General features: G+C 41.6%; 1 protein-coding gene across 4 annotated transcripts in view; it reads right to left on the minus strand.

Moving 5' to 3' along the window:
* The window catches only part of GREM2 (gremlin 2, DAN family BMP antagonist), a 76,211-nt gene continuing 55,550 nt past the window's right edge, over nt 1-20,661 (minus strand). For 3 of the 4 annotated variants that reach the window (XM_075924823.2, XM_075924825.2, XM_006117429.5), the window contains one exon: nt 1-2,806. In XM_075924823.2, coding sequence (XP_075780938.1) covers nt 2,299-2,806 — 508 coding nt within the window. In that variant the 3' untranslated portion in view covers nt 1-2,298. Of the gene's footprint in view, nt 2,807-13,481; nt 13,608-20,661 lie in introns of all 4 variants that reach the window. The other variant, XM_006117428.5, reaches the window with a different exon arrangement.

Genomic DNA, 20,661 nt, shown 5'->3' on the forward strand with positions numbered 1-20,661 from the left:
TTCCATATAACCCTAGAGTATCTTTATTTGTTCTATAATTTAATAGTACACCTATAAAATAATTATAGCATTTCTCCATTTTTTGTTTCCATTTATAAAACAAGAATTAAATACAGTTTGAACCATTACAAGCTCTGCTCAGTTTTTACATACAAAATATCCCAAGAAGGAGCTTTATGCTGCAGCATATTCATATTGCAAGTTGATGAGGATCCCTGCTTGGGTGTACCCTTACCATAAACATTCTTGCCTATTTTTTCCTTAAATAATTGTGGAGTTAATAATTGTGGGCCCAGGGCATTTCTATCTAGTCTCAGCCACAGAGGCCGGGCTTTACAATCTCTTCCCCTAAAGGCACACTCAATCCTAGAACCCGAATGGATCACGGGCATTTCAAACTCCCTCCCCTCTACACTATCAAAAAACTCCCAATAACCTGGAGTCTGTCGTGCCCATTCAGTGGGTGGTTGTTGTGTGTCCAACAGTGTAGCAGAAACAGCCTCTAAAGCAAGCCCTGGACTCAGAGTCTCTCATGGCAGCTCTGACATTGTGTAACACCAGAGCAGAAAATATATGCAATGTAGCTGTGCGTGTGTGTGTGTAACAGGGATAACATACCTACCCAATCCCATCCTGCCCGTGCCAATCCCCGTAAACCGATTGGTGAGCGCTAGGAGAGATCAGTACCCAAAGCCTCTTAGAGCAGCCTGCCTGCCAGCACCGTACCATTGAACTCATAGGTGGCCACAGTTTGCAACACTTTTAACCCTTTGGACTGGTCATTCTTGAAGAAGGTTCCAGAGAAATGCTCCACAGGCTGGTTTCATTAGCCCAGAACTATTGCAGCGGCTATGCTGTAAGACAAGCAACAAGTTCACACATCTGTCTCTTGCTTTAGTTGGTGCGCTCTTTGATTAATGTACGGTGTTTAAAGAAAAGACTTTAAAAGCAACAGGTCTTAAGACACCTGAACTGGAACATACTGGATATACCAACTTGCTAAGCTCTGGTGAACGAGTAACTTTGTATGACTGTAAAATAGCCATCAACATAGATTCAGTATATCTCTGTATCACACGCATAACGGGGCAGCAGTGTTGCAGGAGTTACAACAGCTTATTCCCTCCCGATTTGTAAAGGGATGGGACAGAATCCTTCCTCAGCTCTGTAGCTGAGACACATGCTCCAAGCCTGCTTGTCCGTCAACATCACAAAAGTCCTTTGATTCCCATTTACGGATTGGGAGACACCGCTCCAGCCACCTGAAGAAACCGATATGTAAAGCAGCTTTTGTATTCAAAGCAACAATGACTGCAATCTACCCTTTGTGCTACAATGCTTTAATAACTTAAATGAAATACAGCTCTCGCAAGTGTTTTAATACCCCCTTCCCCCAACCCACCCCATGCAAGCATAAATACACAGTAATAAATGGATGGATTTTGGAACAAACAAAGCAAAAATACGCTGAAAGCCCATTCAAAACCTGTCAGTTTCAAGTCAGGTGACTGACCTAGCAATCAAGTCTATTTACTTAAGACACTTTAATCTAATCTTCGGAATATTCTGCCACAAGAAAAATATACATGGCAAGGTCTAATAATATTTTAAACAACTTTACTATAGCTAGGTTACAAAATAAACATTGCTGTAGAGACCACGTGTTCAAGAAAGTCAAATTGCAACAGCACAAGAATCCATCTTCTGTCTGCTGCTGACCCAATGTCCTCTCCCAGTGCTTATCTCCATCTTCAATAAGGAGTGCAAGGCCATTCTCTCAATCCCACAGTTCAAGCTGGCAGACTCAGGCTCAGTAAAGAACCTCTCATTTCCTTTTAGCACTGGGCTGTATCCCATCACTGCACCTCGCAGCTGGCAGCACCAGTCGCTTAAATCTGAAGGTGAACAGCTCCAGACCAAACACCAAGTGAGATAGCAAAGGCAGAAAGACACATTTTCTTCCCACATAAAAGACCGGAGTGTAAGGCTGAAGGGCTTTTTCCACATAATGAAAATGTTACTGCTGGGTTCAGCCATCAGTCACCTCAATGATCAATCCCAAATTCAGAGGGGCCTGCTCCACCCTTAAAGATTCAAGTGAAATATGATTATATTAGAAATATGTGGAGGTGGACGGAAAGGTGCCTAACGTCGCTCAGGACAAACTTTATTTCCAGTAGGCAACTGACAAGTGAGCCTTCCCTGCTAGAGAGATGCATCCTGAAGAAAGAAAACCAGACAGACAATGAATCTGCTCAGGGAAGAGAAGAGACAACAGCAGGAGCCAGATACTTGCTTTCACAGTTTGTCCGAGTTGCTGAGGTTCACAGACATACACCTGCACTGTTTGACTTTCTGGATTTTCTTGAGTCGGAAAGGCGGATCCAGCTCAGGGCACTCCAGCTCTACCGTGAAGGAGGTGACTTTCTGAGGCTTGCAGAAAGCACAGGACTGGAAGGATTCCTCCTCCTTTTTCACATGCCGGGGGATGTAGAAGGAGTTGCACTGGCCATAGCAGAAACGGTTTATAATGGTACGGCTTATGCAGCCCTCCTCACTGACAGTCTGTCTCAAGGGCTGGGTTTTGCACCAGTCACTTTTCAAGTACTTCCTCTCTGTGACCACCAGGGCCTCCTGGCTAGAGGCCAGGACTTCTTTGTTCAGATGCTTCCTCCCCTCTGAGTTGTTGCTTGTGCCGTCTTTGTAGGGAGATGGAATTGCTCCTGCAGGACGGTTTTTCCTGGTGTCTGTTACTTTAACCAAGGTTGCCACCAGAAAAACAGATAAGGCCAGTTTCCAGAGCATCCTGCAAGAATAAATACAATACAAGTGAAGGTTAGAAGACATAACATTTCAGCACAACTTGATTTTATTTTATCTGCCCAGGTATTTGCTCAGCCTCACAGCAATTAGACAGCGTTCACAGTGTTATAGATATGGCTATTGTGCTCTTCGTTTACCTTCAGAGAAAGGAAATATTTTTTCCTGCCATACTTAACTATTTCTTCTGCTCCTGTCATAAGGTTGCATGTACCTTTTTGTTTTCTTGATTATGGTTTGTTCAGAGACTTGCTACACTGCAAATAACCCTCGAGTCCAGGTACTGTAAGCAGAACAAACACTCATGTGATTAGAAATAGAGTGATCTAATAGGGTGCACAAAATCTTCCACTAATTGTTTTAGTGCAGAGTAATGCACTCTTTGTGAACAGCTAAAATCCAGATGGGATAGGGATGAAGTGATAGAAATACCTGGTGTCTGCATACCTGACTACTGAAATACTTGGTAACATACTACGGAGTTCAGTTTCTGATAATGTTACAATAGTGGCTTTGAGGAATAAAGAATTAGTAGTTATAAACATGGATTTACTGGATAAATCCCAGCTTCTTATTCCATCAAATGGCCCTCATTCTCTAGGTAGAAGCTATTACAGTAATTGTTAAGCTACTGTAATTTCATGCTTTATTCATAGAATCTCAGAGCTGATAGGGCTGGCAGATGCCTACACTATTATGGGGCTTTTATGCCACCACTTTCTGGAGGGAGAGGGAGAAATCAGGGAATCACTGAGTTGCACTGAGATCTTGATGCCACTTTTTTTTTTCCCAAAAGGGGTTTTGAATCCTGATTTCATTTTATTCTTAAAGGAAACTGTTAAGAATTATTTAAGTCTCAAAAGAGTAATTGTGTTAGTCTGTATCTGAAAAAATAATGAGAAGTTTGGGTTGGTTTGTTTGTCTAAGAAAGTCTCATCCATGTACCTGTGCTTCTCTTAATCATACTAGATCATTTACCTAAAAAGACCTTGTTGTAATGAGTTCAATTGATTAATAATATATTGTTAGTACATTTCCTCTTAAGAGTTTCATGTGTTGCCTTTCAATTGTACGATTACTTGAAGCCTACCAGGAGTATACAGATTCACTCATGTCTTTCACTATAAAGCCCCAGAAACTGCAGAAGAAATGTAAAAGACTGTTCTGATTAGGGATGTGAAAGTATAACCATGTAGACCGTTAACTGATGAGCCTGGGCTCATCAGTTAACGTGCACAGTTACATGCAGGCTCCCCCCAACCTCTGCACGCTGCTGCCTCCATCACAGAGGCAGAAGACAAGATCCGCCTCCCCTCTACTCCGTACTCCCAACCCCCGCATGTAACAGTGTAACTGTTGAAAATTTCAGCAGTAACACGATTACTTAACTAAATGCATTTTATCAGAACTAGGGATGTTAGACACCACCACCACCGCCGCAAAAAAAAACCAACCAACCAAAACAAAAACACACACCTCTGCAATGAACAACCAGAATCATTTTGGGAGTGTTCTTAACTTAGCATACTTCAGTGGGCAGGTAAATATCGACTCATGGGCCAGATCTGGTCCACCAGGGTTATCCCTTCTATATTTACCTGCACTGGTATGGGTGACTCCTTCCTGCAGCTTATTGGACAGGGAGGTGATCTGTGGGCAAAAGGAGGAGCAGTAGCCCATACCTATGGAGGTGGAGGTAAATCACCAAAGACTAACCCTGGAGAACTGTTGCCATTTTATTGCCCACCCCAGCCTACTTTCAAGGTACACAAAGTAAAATGGTGACATTTCAGTTGATTTTGTTTCTGAATACACTGGGTCCATTGAACATAGACTGCTGGCAGTACTGGGGCCAGTGTCCCAGCCCCAGTTCCGTTCAACACAAGATTAATTGATTCCGAAGCTATTGAATTGTCTGATCTACTGTAAAAACAGAGATGCTCCAAGTTGTTTTGAGGAAGTTATTTTGGAAAGATGTCCCCTCTTGATAAAAAGATAAAAAAAAAGTCCGTGATGAAGAATCCACCAGGAGCCTTGGTAAAGTGCTCTAGGGGTTAGTTACTGCCATTGTTAAGAAGCTTATTTCTAAGCTGAATGCCTAGTTCCAGCTTTCAGCTATGCATTGCATTATACCTTTCTCTGCTAGACTGAGGAGCCCATTATTAAACATTAGTCCTGCATAGGTACTTAAAGACTGCCCAAGTCAACTTCTAGCTTCCTCTTTGATAAACTAAAAGAGAATCAAGGCACTCAATCCATCACCAGAAGATCTGTTTTCTAATCCTTTAATCAGTCCCATGGTGGTTCTTCTCTGAACCATCTCCTGTTTATCAACATCTCTCAAATCGTGGGCACTAGAACTGGACATAGTTTCCAGCAGCAGTTGCACCCATACAAAAAGATGGGCTATATCCATTCCTACTCAAGATTCCCTTGTCTGTTACCGAAGGAACACAGTAACTTTTAGCATCAACATTCTCAACCAGTAGTCTCAAATTGTGTTCAGCCACTGCTTCCCAGAACAAAGTAAGTATGGCCCACAGTCTTGTTCCTTGAAGAACACATAGTAGAAACATGTAGGCTAGGTCTAGACTGGCATGATTTTCCGCAAATGCTTTTAACGGCAAACGTTTCCGTTAAAAGCATTTGTGGAAAAGAGCTTCTAGATTGGCACGGACGCTTTTCCGCAAAAGCACTTTTTGCGGAAAAGCGTCCGTGCCAATCTAGATGCGGTTTTGCACAAGAAAGCCCCAATCGCCATTTTCACGATCGGGGCTCTTTTGTGCAAAACAAATCTGAGCTGTCTACATTGGCCCTTTTGCGCAAAAGCTTTTGCACAAAAGGACTTTTACCCGAACGGGAGCAGCATAGTAATTCCACAAGAAGCACTGATTTCTTACATGAGATCGTCATTGTTATTGCGGAAATTCAAGCAGCCGGTGTAGACAGCTGGCAAGTTTTTCCACAAAAGAACTGCTTTTGCGGAAAAACTTGCCAGTCTAGACACAGCCGTACTGTTTGCTTGTGCCCAGCATACCAAGGTGTCCAGATGAGTCCAAATAAATGTCCTGTCCTCTTCATTGTTTACCACTCTCACTATTTTTGACACATTGCTAACTTTGTGGGTAGCTGCACTTATAAGAACTAGGGTTCACCAAATGAAATTAATTGGTAGCAGGTTTGAAAACAAACAAAGGGAAGTATTTCTTCACACAGTGCACAGGCAACCTGTAGAACTGTAACCCACACACCTTGTTTGGTTCACTGTCCTATGTAGTGGCACTTAAACCACTTACAGCAAGTGATAAGAACAAGGCAGCTCTGCAGCCTTAGTGGAGAGCCAGCTGGCTTTATAAGTCAAACTGTAGAGTCTCCTACACTAAGCTCCAGACATCCCAGGTTCAAGTCTGCCCAATGGCAGTTACAGAGGACATTGTAAAAACCAGGAGTTTATCTAGTTCTTTTTTGAACCCTGTTAATTCATGGAGTTTAGGTCCATCAATGGCTATTAGCCAGGATGGGTAAGAATGGTGGCCCTAGCCTCTGTTTGTCAGAGGCTGGAAATGGGTTACAGGGGAGGGACCACTTGATAATTACCTGTTCTGTTCACTCCCTCTGGTATTGGCAACTGTTGGAAGACAGGATAGTGGGCTAGATGAACTTTTGGTCTGACCCAGTATGTTGGTTTTTATGTTCATGGTTACAGCTATCCATGGGCATTTTTGCAAATTGCAGATTGTGTTTTCTTATAGAACACTGATGAAAAATTTTAAATAGCTCAAGACCAAAAACTGATGCCTGCAGCGTTCCAATAGAACACCAATGAAAAATTTTAAATAGCACAAGACCAAAAACTGATGCCTGTAGCGTTCCAATGAAAACAGAACTGATTAATGATGAATCATTGTTTATAGACAACTTTCAGATTTGTAGTTTAATATTAAACTTCTACACTCAGATGTATTTTCATTTCAATTAACTTGTGGCGTTGGAACAAATTGCTGACAAATGTTTCCTTGGTTAATACTCCTGTGAATTGTTCAAAGCATGATGGGAGCAGTTAGGCGATCCTATTCAGAAGTGTTATTGGAGGATTGTTAACAACAGCAGTGAATGTGGGACTAGAAAAGAAGAAAGGATGAGAGAAACAAGTTTTGGGTTGTTTTCTATGCCAGCTGGCATTGCTTTGTCCCAAGATAGTTCTAGAGTATGATACAATGTTTAAAAGAGGAAAAAAAAAACCCCACACACCTTAGACACAAGGGGTGTGTCTAAACTACATGCCTCCGTCGACGGAGGCATGTAGATTAGACAGATCGGCAGAGGGAAATGAAGCCGTGTATGCCTCGTGAAACCAGGTTTACCTGTGCCGATCAAGAAAGGCTTCTTTGTCGGCACGGCGCGTCCAGACTGCCCCGATCTGCTGACAAACAGCTGATCGGCAGAGCGGGGCAGCCATTTAAATTTAAATGAAGCCGCGATTATTTTAATCATGGCTTCATTTCCCTCTGCCGATCTGTCTAATCTACATGCCTCCGTCGACAGAGGCATGTAGTTTAGACACACCCAAGGAGGAGCAGTCCCTTTTAATAACTGCATTTCTGGTATAATTCCCTGAGCATGATTAATCACCAGAACAAGGCCCTGAGGTAAGAGTGAAGGCCCAGCAGCCACCCCAGAGTACCCTCTGCTCTCCTCAAGTTCTACCATGGAATGACCTTCCTCTGCCCCTGCAGTTGTTCTTATCCTGGCCTGCTGGGCCTTACCAACTGTGTCCCATACAGCTGTTGTAGGCAGCACAGAGGACCTCTCTACTGCCATTCTCTGGGATGGGATGTAGCAGGACCACAGGACTTCCAGCAGCAGGCATCAAGGCTAGTCACAAGTGATCATAACATATCACTGTCCAAACTCTAAGCAGGTATATCACTTACCTACTTTTCCTTGCTATCTAAAATAAAGACTCTAGAGTTAGAATTTAATAGTCACCCCTTCCTTCTCTACATGAATGAAAAACTCTTGATTTGTTATAGAGTTGTATGGCTTCTAAGGAAGCCTTAGTCATTTTGCGTAGCTCTATATTAATATCCTTCAAGTCATTTTTACTATTGTCATGTTTTTCAATTATAGAAAAAAAAAAGATATAGATCACAACAGCAATTCTACAGAGGTCAACATATAGATTTAAATGCAATTAGAAATACAAACATTACTGCTATCCAAAACTAATTTCAAGTACCAGAAAATTCACATTCTAGTTTTACACATGGACCCAGTGAAAGACCTTAAAAGCTTATAGAAAGTTTGAAACTGGATGTCTTCATAGTCACTACCAAGACTTGTCACTAGTGAGGTGTTGTAATATTGCCTGTAGTACAGGACATCCTACAACACCCCACTGGAAACTAGTTTTATTTTCCCCACTCCACACTGATGGCAGCAATCAGCTGCCCCACACCTATGATGCATGAACCACAGCCACAACTCTGTTCAATGATTCTCCCTCTCATTTTCTTAAGAAATGTAAATATTTGGGGTTTTTTCCCTTGTATTTTAGTAGTTTATAAACTTGGCCCCTTAGTAAACATGGGATTCAATTACAGCAAGATCAGTGGCCATGCATAAACTGTGATTGTGTTTTATGACATTAGCTTGGCATGATAGCCATTTCTGGCTCCCAGACCGCTGCCCAGTATTGAATTATGGTTATGTCTCTAACTAAAGCCCAGTATTATTCTATTTCTCATCTTTTGCAAAGAGGAAGACCAGAGTTATCCTTCTGAACACACACCAAACCACAGGAGCCTGGATGAGGTACTTTAATGACAGGTCTTCCTACACAGCACATTTATAGTCTTTCTGCAAATTAGTTTGATTTCCTTTGTCTAGACTAACCTAAAGCAAAAATTTCATTTCATTTAAAAGGAACATTGTTTGGAAGGAACAGGAAGCCTAACAAGGAGGAAAGGAAAAAGGCACTAGCCTGGAATCTGGGGGAAGATTCAGCTGAAGGGTTTGTCCTTGAATAAACCACTTGATTAAGACTTCTCTGCTCTAGCAGGACCAGTGCCAGATGTACAGTCAGAGGAAAATATACATCAAGTCAGCACTAGTATTTGCACTGGTATTTACAAGGTAGTTCTGGGAAAGTTACGGAGCTACCATCAATACTACCGGCAGAGTTCTTTGCAGTAAATCACTTGCCATCTTCAGAATGCTGCACGAGTATTCATTAAGGCTTCTAACAATGTCAAGTTCATTTTATCAGCCTCATTTTACAGAATATGTGATGTGTCTTCAGGCCAATACATCCTGTGCTATAGTCAGGGCTAAAAGTCAAGCAACCCTTCATCCTAGTTCCATGCAACATACTGCTTGGAAGGAGACCCCTTTCCTGTCGTTAGTTCCCTTATTTCAAGAATCTCTATGTTACATCTCAACCCTCACCCAGAAGAGTTTGGAAATTGAGCTGCAAGTCAGGGACAGTGCTTTGGAACTCTCTCTTGGCTAGCTGACAGACAACTGGGCAAAGAATCCACCAACATATTCAAAGGTCTGTTTCCTGGGCTCAATGCCATATGGCAAATGGACAGAGGCAGACTTAACTTGTAGGAGAAAAGTGTATTTTCTGCAGATGGCAGAACTTAGCCCGTATTCACTTATAACATCATTTTGAGGGAGTAAACTCTGCGCCTCCTTCATGACATCAGGGTGGGGAGGTGGGGTATAGCAACACTCCAGAGTGCATGCATTGGGGGATATGTCTACACTATGGAGTTTTTTGGGGAAAATAGCCATTTTTCCAAGAAAACCTTCATTCATGTCCACATTGCAATCACATTTTTTCTAAAGAAAAAAAAAAATCACATGAACAGAGTGGTTTTTCCAGCATCGGTAATCCTCTTTCTACAAGGAAGAAGCCTTTTTCCAAAAGAACTCTTTTGGAAAAAAGGAGTGTGTGGATGGGGAAGAGGGAGTTCTTTCAGAAGAAGAAGAGGAAAGAGGAAAAGACACAGGTGCCCCGGTGGCTACTCTGTCCATAGTAATCACAGTTTAAATGAGAGATAGTGTCCACATAGAATAGATGCTATCTTTCGAAAAAGTGGATTGCTTTTTCAATGCACTATGGCAGTGTGGATGTGGTCTTTTGGAATAAGTTTTTTCGGAAGATCTCTTCCGAAAAAGTTTCTTCTCAAAGAAGCTGGCAGTCTAGACATAGCCCTGCTGTCAGGGTGTGTCTAGACTACATGCCTCCTTCGACGGAGGCATGTAGATTAGCCAGATCGGAAGAGGGAAATGAAGCCGCGATTAAAATAATCGCGGCTTCATTTAAATTTAAATGGCTGCCCCGATCTGCCGATCAGCTGTTTGTCGGCAGATCGGGGCAGTCTGGACGCGACGCGCCGACAAAGAAGCCTTTCTTCATCGGCACAGGTAAACCTGGTTTCACGAGGCTTACCTGTGCCGATGAAGAAAGGCTTCTTTGTCGGCGCGGCGCGTCCAGACTGCCCCGATCTGCCGACAAACAGCTGATCGGCAGAGCGGGGCAGCCATTTAAATTTAAATGAAGCCGCGATTATTTTAATCGCAGCTTCATTTCCCTCTTCCGATCTGGCTAATCTACATGCCTCCATCGAAGGAGGCATGTAGTCTAGACACACCCCCAGTGCTTAAACAGAAGCAGAAATAGAATGAGGATAGACCTAGTTATCCTTGAGATGCCTCATTATACAAGGGCAAAGGTATGGAGACTCCATTTCATACAAGCACTTCATTTGGTCCCAAGGTATTGAGTCATCTAAATGATCTGGTCAAGCCAGTAATCAATATTGGACGTTAGTACAGAACTAGATACATTTTCCCATCAATGACTGGTGAATATTAGACAGACTGTTTCTGGACGAGAGGAGGCAGAGCAAGAGAGCAAGGCACATGCTGGATAGGAGGTCCCTTCACTCCCCAAAAGTAAACTCTTGCTTTCACAAAATAGCCAGACAGTGTTTGGGACTTTTACAAAATATGAAGCTGTTCCAATCCTGCCACTTTATGCTCAGCTGAAATGAAAAAATTTACAAGCCACAAAGAGAGAGAGAGAGAGAGAGAGCAGCAGAAGAGTTTTGCAAGTTACTCTTCAGAGCTCAGTTGACACCACTACAGAAGTGTGTCCATACCATTTCAGAATGCAAACAGATGGATGCGACCAAAAAAATGTGATGCTGCATCACCAGTTTGTGGCAGGAGCCAGCAGGGGAAGAGGAAAAGAGCCACAATTGTTTGTGGAACAGGAAGAGGTTATTTGTCCACAACCAAAAGAGAGAGATTAGGAGTGATTTCTAGACCACTGGTTTAAATTAGTTTTTATACACTCATGAGCAGTGATACACTATGACAGGGGTGGGCAAAAGCCACTCAGCCGGACAGATCCAGCCTGCCTAGGGCTTTGTTCTGGCCTGCATGGCTGTTCTAGGCCCCACCCCCTAGTGTGTTGCCTGGGTGTCAGAGCCGCTTGAGCCCTTTCAATTGCTTCTATTTAAAGGGCTCGCACCTTCCGCATGGCTGCAGGCAACAGCCCCAGGGAAGGCGTGAGCTCTTTCAATAGAAGCAATTGAAAGGGCCCTAGCATCCCAACTCCAGGCAACGCACAAGCAGCAAGTCCGCAAGCACTGAGTCCTTTGAACAGCAAGAATTGAAAGGGCTCACAACTCCCATCCCCCGCTAACGTGATGCCTGGGAGTAGCAGGGGAGGTGAGAGCCCTTTCAACTTCTGCTATTTAAAGGCTCCACCCCTTCCATCTGAGGTGACCCATAACCACTTCAAAAATTTTTGAAGTGGTCCCCCACTCAAAAATTATTGCCCACCCTTGTTCTATCACGACTCTCAAAGGCAAAGTTAGTGTCCTTGCATCAGTTGCACAGTCACCATCAGAACTCATACCAGATGTTGAACGGGTATGGAGAATGAACTACCATCTCCCTGCTGCTGCTGCCTCTAGAATTTATTCTGTACTTTGCCTAATTTGAGACATTGTTGCCTGTGCTGTATCAGTTTTGTGGATAAGAGGGACTGGGTTGGACTCCTCTCCCCTCCACCCCCCTCCCCACACACCTGTCAATCCAATATCTTTTATAAACAAAGAGGTCTCAATTTCAGGAGTTGCTGAGCATCTACACTTCAAAAGAAGCCAACGTTGCTCTGAAAAAATCCAGCCTGAAATGTACATCAACGAAACAGAAAAAATGTAGAAGCTCTAGCTGTGGAGCCAATTAAGTGCAAAAGAAAATTCCCCTCCCTTCTCCTTCAGTCTCTATCTCTGAAGTTTTTCCATTAATTTGATTAAGACGACTGAGGCACCTTTTAATCATATTATGGGCCAGAACCACAATTCCCTACTCCACTTATGTCACACCTGACTGACCCTTTGTAATATATGAGTGTCCTTCCAATGTAGCTATTTATAAACAGCTTCCTTTGGGCTATGTCTACACTGGTATGATCTTGCACAAGAACTCTTTTGCGGAAGAGTTCTTGTGCAAAATACTCTTCCAGAAGAGAGCATCTACACTGGCATGTGCGTTTGCGCAAGAGATGTGCTTTTGCGCAAGAGCATCCATGCCACTGTAGACGCGCTCTTGCGCAAGAAAGCTCTGATGGCCATTTTAACCATAGGGCTTTCTTGCACAAGAAATTCATGTTGCCTGTCTACACTGGCCTCTTGTGCAAGAACAATTATTCCTGAGAGGGAGCATCAGAGTTCCTGCACAAGAAGCACTGATTTCATACATTAGAACGTCAGTGTACTTGCACAAGAACTCGCAGCCAGTGTAGACAGACGGCAAGTTTTTGTGCAAAAGCAACTGCTTTTGCGCAAGATGGTGCCAATGTAAACACAGCTTTGGAGTCTGTTCAGGTTCACTGGTGATCTCAAAAGTTTTGAGTTGCTCCGTCTCTTCAGCCCCAGGTATGGACCAACTTCGAAGCCAGGTTTGGATGAGCTATCTTTGGGTAGCCAGACTAGCCCTTTGCTGTTCACAGTCTAAATGCTAGCTACCACAAGTAGCCTCACTGAATACTACTGTTCAGAGTTAGCCTACACATTGCCCTAAGTGTGTGAAAGTGATTAGGCTCCAGATCTCTCCCACTGTCTACACCTGCAATGTTGGAGCCAGGGTTCCAGCTAACATTTCTAAGTAGCTAGACCTCAAGAAAATAACATATCTCCTCATTGCGTGCTAGCATCACACCCTTACACAGCATTACTGTCTGCATTCAGGTCCCAAGGTTTCCACTTGAACACAGAAGAGGACAAGTACTTCCAAAGAGGACCTTGAATGAGAGCCTCTACATAACATGGTGATACTATCCTCTAGGGCTACATCTTCACTGCGAGTTTTTGCAGCAGAAAATATGCTAATGAGTCCCTCGTTAGCATAAGTCATTACATCATTAGCATTTTCTGCCGCAAAAACTCGCCATGAAGATGTAGTCTAGGAGTCCTGCAGAATCAAACTGGCAAGCTCTTCTATCCCCCAACTTCCCCCTACTAAAAGAAGGGAGGAAAAAAGCCAAAATAACACCTTGTTCAGTTAGCACAAGCTCCAGCAAGAGTGAGGCTGCCCTCTCTCCCGCCTTCTCCTTTTGGTCATCAGCTCTTGGTACTCACCTTCTATTTGTATTCTGCAGGAAGAAAGCCATTCCTGAGGTGAAGTTAAGGCTGGCTATAATGGGTACTGGCGCAAATTTGAAGTGTCCGATGGTCAGCAGGACACACACAAGCTCAGTCAAGGGTCTGATAATACAGATGGAGAAAGTTCAGTCCAGAGAGGCTCCACAAGAAGATTTCCATGCCCCAAATACACACATCTTTATTTAAGCACTCCTTTCTGCACCTAAGGAGCTGGGGTGATACTGAAGAGAAATGCAAGCAATAGAGCAAAGCTTCCTTAATCAACTCACCCCCTATATGGGCTAGAAATGTAGATACCAAAAAACCCTGCATTTATTAGAAGACTAGCTGGAGGCATGACTCCCCTAGTGTACATCTGAAGTTAAAAAAGCTCCTGTCTCACCACTGGAAGTGGATTTGCTCATTAAAAACAATACTGGGGAGGGGAGGGGGAGGGAAGAAGGAAGAGTTTCTTTCATTTTGTGTCAACAAGTGTACACATTGAATGATGATTTAATTTGTTTCATGCATATATTTTATTTGTCTGCATTGTTTATGTGATTATATAAGATTTGTTTAGAAAAAAGCTTGTTTTACATTGCTAGGAAATAATGAGTTAAGGAGAATGCTCCAACTCATTGCAGATCACAATATGGAAGGCAAGCAGACCTGAGAATTGGTTAGGAAACCACTGAATCAACAAATTTATTTATAAGTTAATAAACTGGCCAGAATATTTTAAAGGGGGGTTTTGTGGGATTTTGTTGTTGTGTTTTTTTACTTTTCTAGGGGGTACTACTACCTTAAAGGATGGATTTTAGCCCACAATGTATCTCTATGTCATACTAGAGCTCAAGATTGGACATCAAGTTTGTGGTTCCAAAAAAAAAGAGGCTGTTTATGGATGTGATGGAATCAGAATCAGTGCTTTAATTTTATAATATTCCACCTTGGACCTTTTAATTTACACACGTTCTAAATTATAGCATAGATAGCTAAATTCAGGTTCAGGTTCATAGATTAGGTGCAACATGTACAGATTTTCCACAAAATATTTTACTTATCGTTTATCAGTATTTTTTAAAAAAGCCATTCCTTTCTCCCTGTTTGCCCATACTGCTCTCATTTTTCCTCACTGCAGACAGTATTTTTTTTAAATGGGTACTCAGCTACTTCTGAGTAACCATTTCAATTATTTATTAACAGGAAGTAGAAATTGACTGGAATAAATTTAATCAGCAGTCCTTACTCTATGGTTAAGCTTTTTTAAATGGCAAACTTCAGCACTTTTCTCATGCTACTTCATGCTGCAGGGACTGTGCCAATGGCTATAGATTATCATACCATAAAACTACAGTGAGCAGTAAGTGTAATCTTGTGCTGTCTCAATTCGTTAGCTGATACACACTTGGTTAACATATAAAGGTTGGCTCTGTGCATATTTTCAAAACTATTGTTAAAGGGCACATATGTAAATAACTGCTCTCTCCACTGGTATTATTGTATGAACTATGTAAATGTAAGGCTAACGTACAATAAATTGAAAGATTAAATTTACATAGTTTCTTTAATTTGGTTACTCATACTCAACTGATTAATAAAGTATACAAACCCCTTGTGTGCTTATGCACTGTAAATCACTCACATATTTTAGAGAACTCTATCTATAATATTTACTGTCAAATCTCATTTCATTATCTCAGTTAAGTTAAAACAGGTGGAAAAATTCCTCTCTTACACCTGAGCAACTAAGCATGGAGAAACTTGACACCGTTGTATGGATTTTGGTTTTTCACCCATTCCAAATGATAATCTCTTAATATGTGAGATTAGACTTCACTCTTCTTTCATTGGCTAACCAAGCCACGTGCAAATGGTCACTTAAAACTATACATGCTGCAAGATGTATAGTTTTATCTCATGCATGTCAATGTCATCACTAAACTCACAAATTTCATGGCAGAGGAGATAAATGTACAGCCTGGCTATTGGATTTTTCTTCTTATGCAGTAGGTCAAGCTGTTCAAGCACAGGATTTGCTATTCTTAACAACAAGTGTTATAGCACTACTCAAACAGACCTGTGGAAGTGTAACAATCCACATAGCCATGACTGTTGTCAGTGGTCTAACCTGGGACCTTCATCACCAAAAGCACACATTAAACCAGTGTATTACAGACTCCTCCACTTATTATACAACCTGACTGAGCAGCTGAAGATGGGGGGGGGGGGGGGGAGAAGGAGAGTGCCAAGTCCCATGAAGGTTAGCATTATATAATGAACTATGGTTGCAGAGACATACAAACACCATGGTCATCAGAAAAGACTTATGTTATAGTTCCCCCACAAAAGCAGCGTTAAGCTCCTACCACTTGAATAAAAGAAAACAACACTTCAGGAATTAGGGCCCTGATTTGGCACATGCTGAAATGTTTTCCTGATTTAGAATTTAAAAACTTGTTATGGGTACCACACATTACAAGGAGACATAACATACTCTATGCCAGCAAGCATACTAAAAAAGCACCAGGCAACATGAACTCCCAAACCTGATAACAGCTGGAAAATGTAACAGGATGAGTTGCAATTCTAATTGAATGCAGTTTAATTGCTAAAGAGCTATCAGCTAGTTAAGATACTATATGGCAGATGCCCCAAGTTAGATTTGTTCTTCCTTGAGGAGAAGGTTAGTTGAAGTGAGCTTCACTTACATCATCTTGTCGTTAACAGTAAAAGGCTTGTCTCTTTATTCCTTTAAAATAACAAAATTACTATTCCAGACAGATTTCTCTAGGGATTGTCATCGTAGTATCTAGCCTGTCAAATTCTCTTTCTTGATCACCCGTTAAAGGAATGCAATCCCAAATCGACTTCAAAAGAGAAAATTTAACTAATTCAATTAGTAAAAGCTATTATTTCAGATGAGTCTGGCCTAACATCTAGTACTAAACTCACTGGACTTAGGAAAAGAGTCAGATGCTTAACAATGCAGGCCTCTCTCACACCAATATGAATTAGGAGAAACTTCAGTAAAGCCAAATGGGTCTGATTCTTATTTCACTTGTACCAGATTTGGATAGGTTTACTCCATATTCTACTGGGATGTAACAGACCAGGAAGAGGCCTACATAAGTGTTACACCAACGTGAGATCAGAATCTGGTTCATCGTAGAATTACAACATATTCAAATGTATGTTTTATGGAGCAGTCCTATTTCAATATGAAACAAAAGAAACAACCAACCCTCTTAATACATAAAACATGTAGACAGGCAGATTTTAGGCTAGTATATTTGGCGAGCTCCATTGACTTCACTCATCCTGATTTGCACCTATGAGGCCCCTCTGTCGCTCAATTGTCTGTACTATATATTTTCGGCTTATTTCTCTACCTTACTCCTTTGCTACCCCTGGCAAAGTTTACTACTGGCAATTCCCATAATGAGAGCTCATTATGCTTTCTGTAGTGACTTGATATGCTTGCTAGGGAGTCCCTAAAACACTTCTCAAAGCCAGCTCCTTGACAGACACATTGCAGCCTGGTAATTCAGAGCTCACAAGAATTATGATGTCTCAACTAAAGGGGCTGTCAGGAAACAAAACCTCAATTCCTGCCAGGCTATCTTTGTGTTTGATTTCTTTCACTGCTGGCATAATGTTCCCCATTTTTTAAATGTCTCTCTGTGGGAAAGACACTAAGAAACAGGGTTCTGGAGAATGCCTGGGATTTCCAAGGTTTCAGTAGGAAACTATTTGTAAAAGATAGTCTGATGATATTTACTTGCTGGAAAGGGCTGGAAGAATCAGGAAAAGAAAGGATGCTGTTTATAAGGAATAGGAACGGTTACTCATTTTCTAAAAGCCTCTCTCTGTGCCTAACAAAAGGCATTTTCTGCATAGTGCTGAATAGGAGGGTGACTTGGGAATGACAGCAGATACAGTTCTAAAGGGACCTTTCAGGATTGATCACAAGAACAAGGAAAAGTATATGCTGCATAAATAGCTGATGTAGATTGTATAATATCACTAGAATCATTCTAAGCAGCTAATGAGGCTACCCACTGAGCTATTCTGATCAACTGAGCCTCACTCTGTTTTAAGAGACTACAGGAATAGAAACATAGCAACCAAAATTCTAAATGGAAAGGACAGAACAGAATGGCTGTGTCGGTTGGTATGGAAGCTAAAAATCAAAGATCAGTTAACAAAAGTGTGAGCAAGGAAGAAATGTTGGAGGGCTTCTCTAAATCAAGAGGAGCGAACAGGAGAGCAATAAGGCTGGCATACTCCAAAGTAATCATTCAACCTATAAGAAAAACCAAACCAAAAAAACCCCATATGTATTCGTAAAATATTCCCCATATATTGTAAACATTAGGCCTGAGTCTCAGTTACTGAGGAAGAGGTCAGAATAATCCAGGGGTGGAAAGCAAGACGGCTTTCAGCTTCCTTTTATATCCCCTGCATTCTAGGATCATGCAGAACCAACGTCCTTCTCCTGAGTTAGAGCAGCTCCAAGTCGCCACTGAGCTAATGGAAGTAGAACATAGTCCTACTATAGTTTAGTGTGAGCCAGCTACTACCTGTCATGCTCCATTACTTCTTCAGAAGTTGGGTGTAAGACCAGTAAAGAACAATTATATCAACTCTATGCCAGTCAGGGAGTTCTTCAACGAAGAGAGGTCCACTTCTTCCCATTATAGGGCCATTTATACCATCAGGCTACAGCTAGACTGGCATGATTTTCCGGAAATGCTTTTAACGGAAAAGTTTTCCGTTAAAAGCATTTTCAGAACAGAGCGTCTAGATTGGCACAGGCGCTTTTCCACAAAAGCACTTTTTGCAGAAAAGCGTCCGTGGCCAATCTAGATGCGCTTTTGCGCAAAAAAGCCCCGATCGCCATTTTCGCGATCAGGGCTTTTTTGTGGAAAACAAATCTCAGCTGTCTACACTGGCCCTTTTGCGCAAAAGTTTTGCACAAAAGGGACTTTTGCCCGAACGGGAGCAGCATAGTATTTCTGCAAAAAGCACTGATTTCTTACAGTAGGAAGTCAGTGCTTTTGCGGAAATTCAAGCGGCCAGTGTAGACAGCTGGCAAGTTTTTCCGGAAAAGCGGCTGATTTTCCGGAAAAACTGGCCAGCCTAGACACAGCCGCAGAGTGGCATACCAGGTCCTTAATGTCACTGAGCATCAGACCCATGATCATCATCACTCCAAAACCACGGTTACTATAGTAAAAGCCCTATTTTGATCTTCGATGTCAGCAACACCATATTGCCAGGAGAAAGAAAACAGCAATCTCTACCAACATGCCATGGACGATTGATGGAGCTTTCCACCACAAATATTCACCATGCTGTAGTTCTTAGGTTTGCAGGTGCATCATTTATCAGGACCAAGGAAATAAAATTTTCAGATGAAGTTGAGCTTCAGGGTGTGTGTCCTCCTAGCAGATGTGTGAATCATGAAACAAGCTACCAAGGGCCAAAGTAAGGAATTAAATAGATGCTGCAAATAAATGCTGCAATATAATGGTATAAAGTGGAGTTTGAGTTGTACAGCAGATGAGGGGGAAAAAAGGGAGTGGACTATAAGTTTAACCTAAAAATGCCACGCTATAGATTAGATGGAAAGAAGCCAAAAGCAAAAAATGCTGCTATTTAGTATACACATCTAAACCATACGGTCACTAATGACTCTGCCATATATTGCAATAGCCTATATAATACAGATCCAGGTTGAAACGAGTATTTGCACAGAGCTTTTAAGCAGCCAGGAAAATGAAGAAAGAAAAAATCATCATGTTTTTCAATGGGGCAATATGGATTTTACACTGGCTAAGTATTTGGTATAGGGTCTTTAATTCACTGATGGGAGAAAGCAAATGTTTAGCTTCAATTTGGCTACACCACATTTAGGTGCTTATCTTATCCAAACACATGGAGCAATTGTAGGCATCAAAACACTGATGCCCTGTTTTGTACAACTCCTCAGAGGCAATGTGATTCTTCCAGCAAATTGGCTGTACCAGGCAAATCATTTAAGCAAGCAGCGCTGACCCTAATCTCTCCTGATGCAATGCAAGTACAGTATAAATGAAGAATTCTGCGACTGCACTGAAGGTTTGTAATACAGCTAATCTAGGAGTGAAATGGCACACTCATGAAGCTAGTCACTACATTGTTGATTCTTATTTTGTGCTGAAACAATTGATTTACTTTCATTTGTACGGAGCCCTAAATTAGCTGGGAGATCTCACCAGCTTATGGAAAGGCTCACCAACTCTGAAATACAATTAAGACTTTTGACCACCAGTGTCTGCCACCATTACCCAAGGAGATTGGACAATCTGTACTTTGGATCCAATTATATCTTCATCCATCCTGGAACTAACAATGATAAAACTGCATCTGAAGGGAACTATGCTTTGCAGTGATCTTCCCAAATTGCACCTTTCCCTTGCAGCTGAACTCTCTCATATCTGAGAGCAATTAAGCAGAATTTTGCTGTACTACTTAATCAACCCTTTCTCTTCTCCTCTAGTGTTATCCTCCCACAGTCTAAGCAAGGAGCAAAGGCCAAAAACAAGAGAACATAAAAGACTAGTGCAAGCATCTTTAATTGATACTAATTTAGTATTCTAACTGTCAGTATTTTGCAGTAATAAAAGACCTCAAATAGATGCATCTGGGCTGAATGCAAATTCTATATTTTAAACAAGGGGACAATTGAAAGTCATGTTCCTTTCCCTTATTTATATTAAGTTTCTTCTGTACCATGTAGCAAAGTCTGTTTATATGGCTAAAACTCAGCAAAAGTTCCACATCCACATCATCTCTCCATCAAAAGTGGTCAGTTAAATAGATCTCACTTTAATAATGACAATGTATGTACCAAATTCCTAATCTTTGGGGCCTCAGCCTGTTTCTGCTTTTAAAAAATAATAATAAAAAAATCTAGAGAGCTTTGACATTCATTTTCACAAGAGCAGGATTGTGTCCTTGGTGTAGTGTATTTTTAAAGTTTCCTACCTTCTAAAAATATTTCAACTCTCATTTTCCTCCTAATCCTAACATATTTGAATTGTCCCATCTCAAAGGATCACATTATCTTCAAATAAAGCCCCTATTTTGTTTCTGATTAACTGATATTATGAATCAGTGTCTGTGTGTGGCA

This window comes from Pelodiscus sinensis, chromosome 3 (assembly GCF_052426305.1).
Source record: "Pelodiscus sinensis isolate ZL-2025 chromosome 3, ASM5242630v1, whole genome shotgun sequence".
NCBI lineage: Eukaryota > Metazoa > Chordata > Testudines > Trionychidae > Pelodiscus > Pelodiscus sinensis.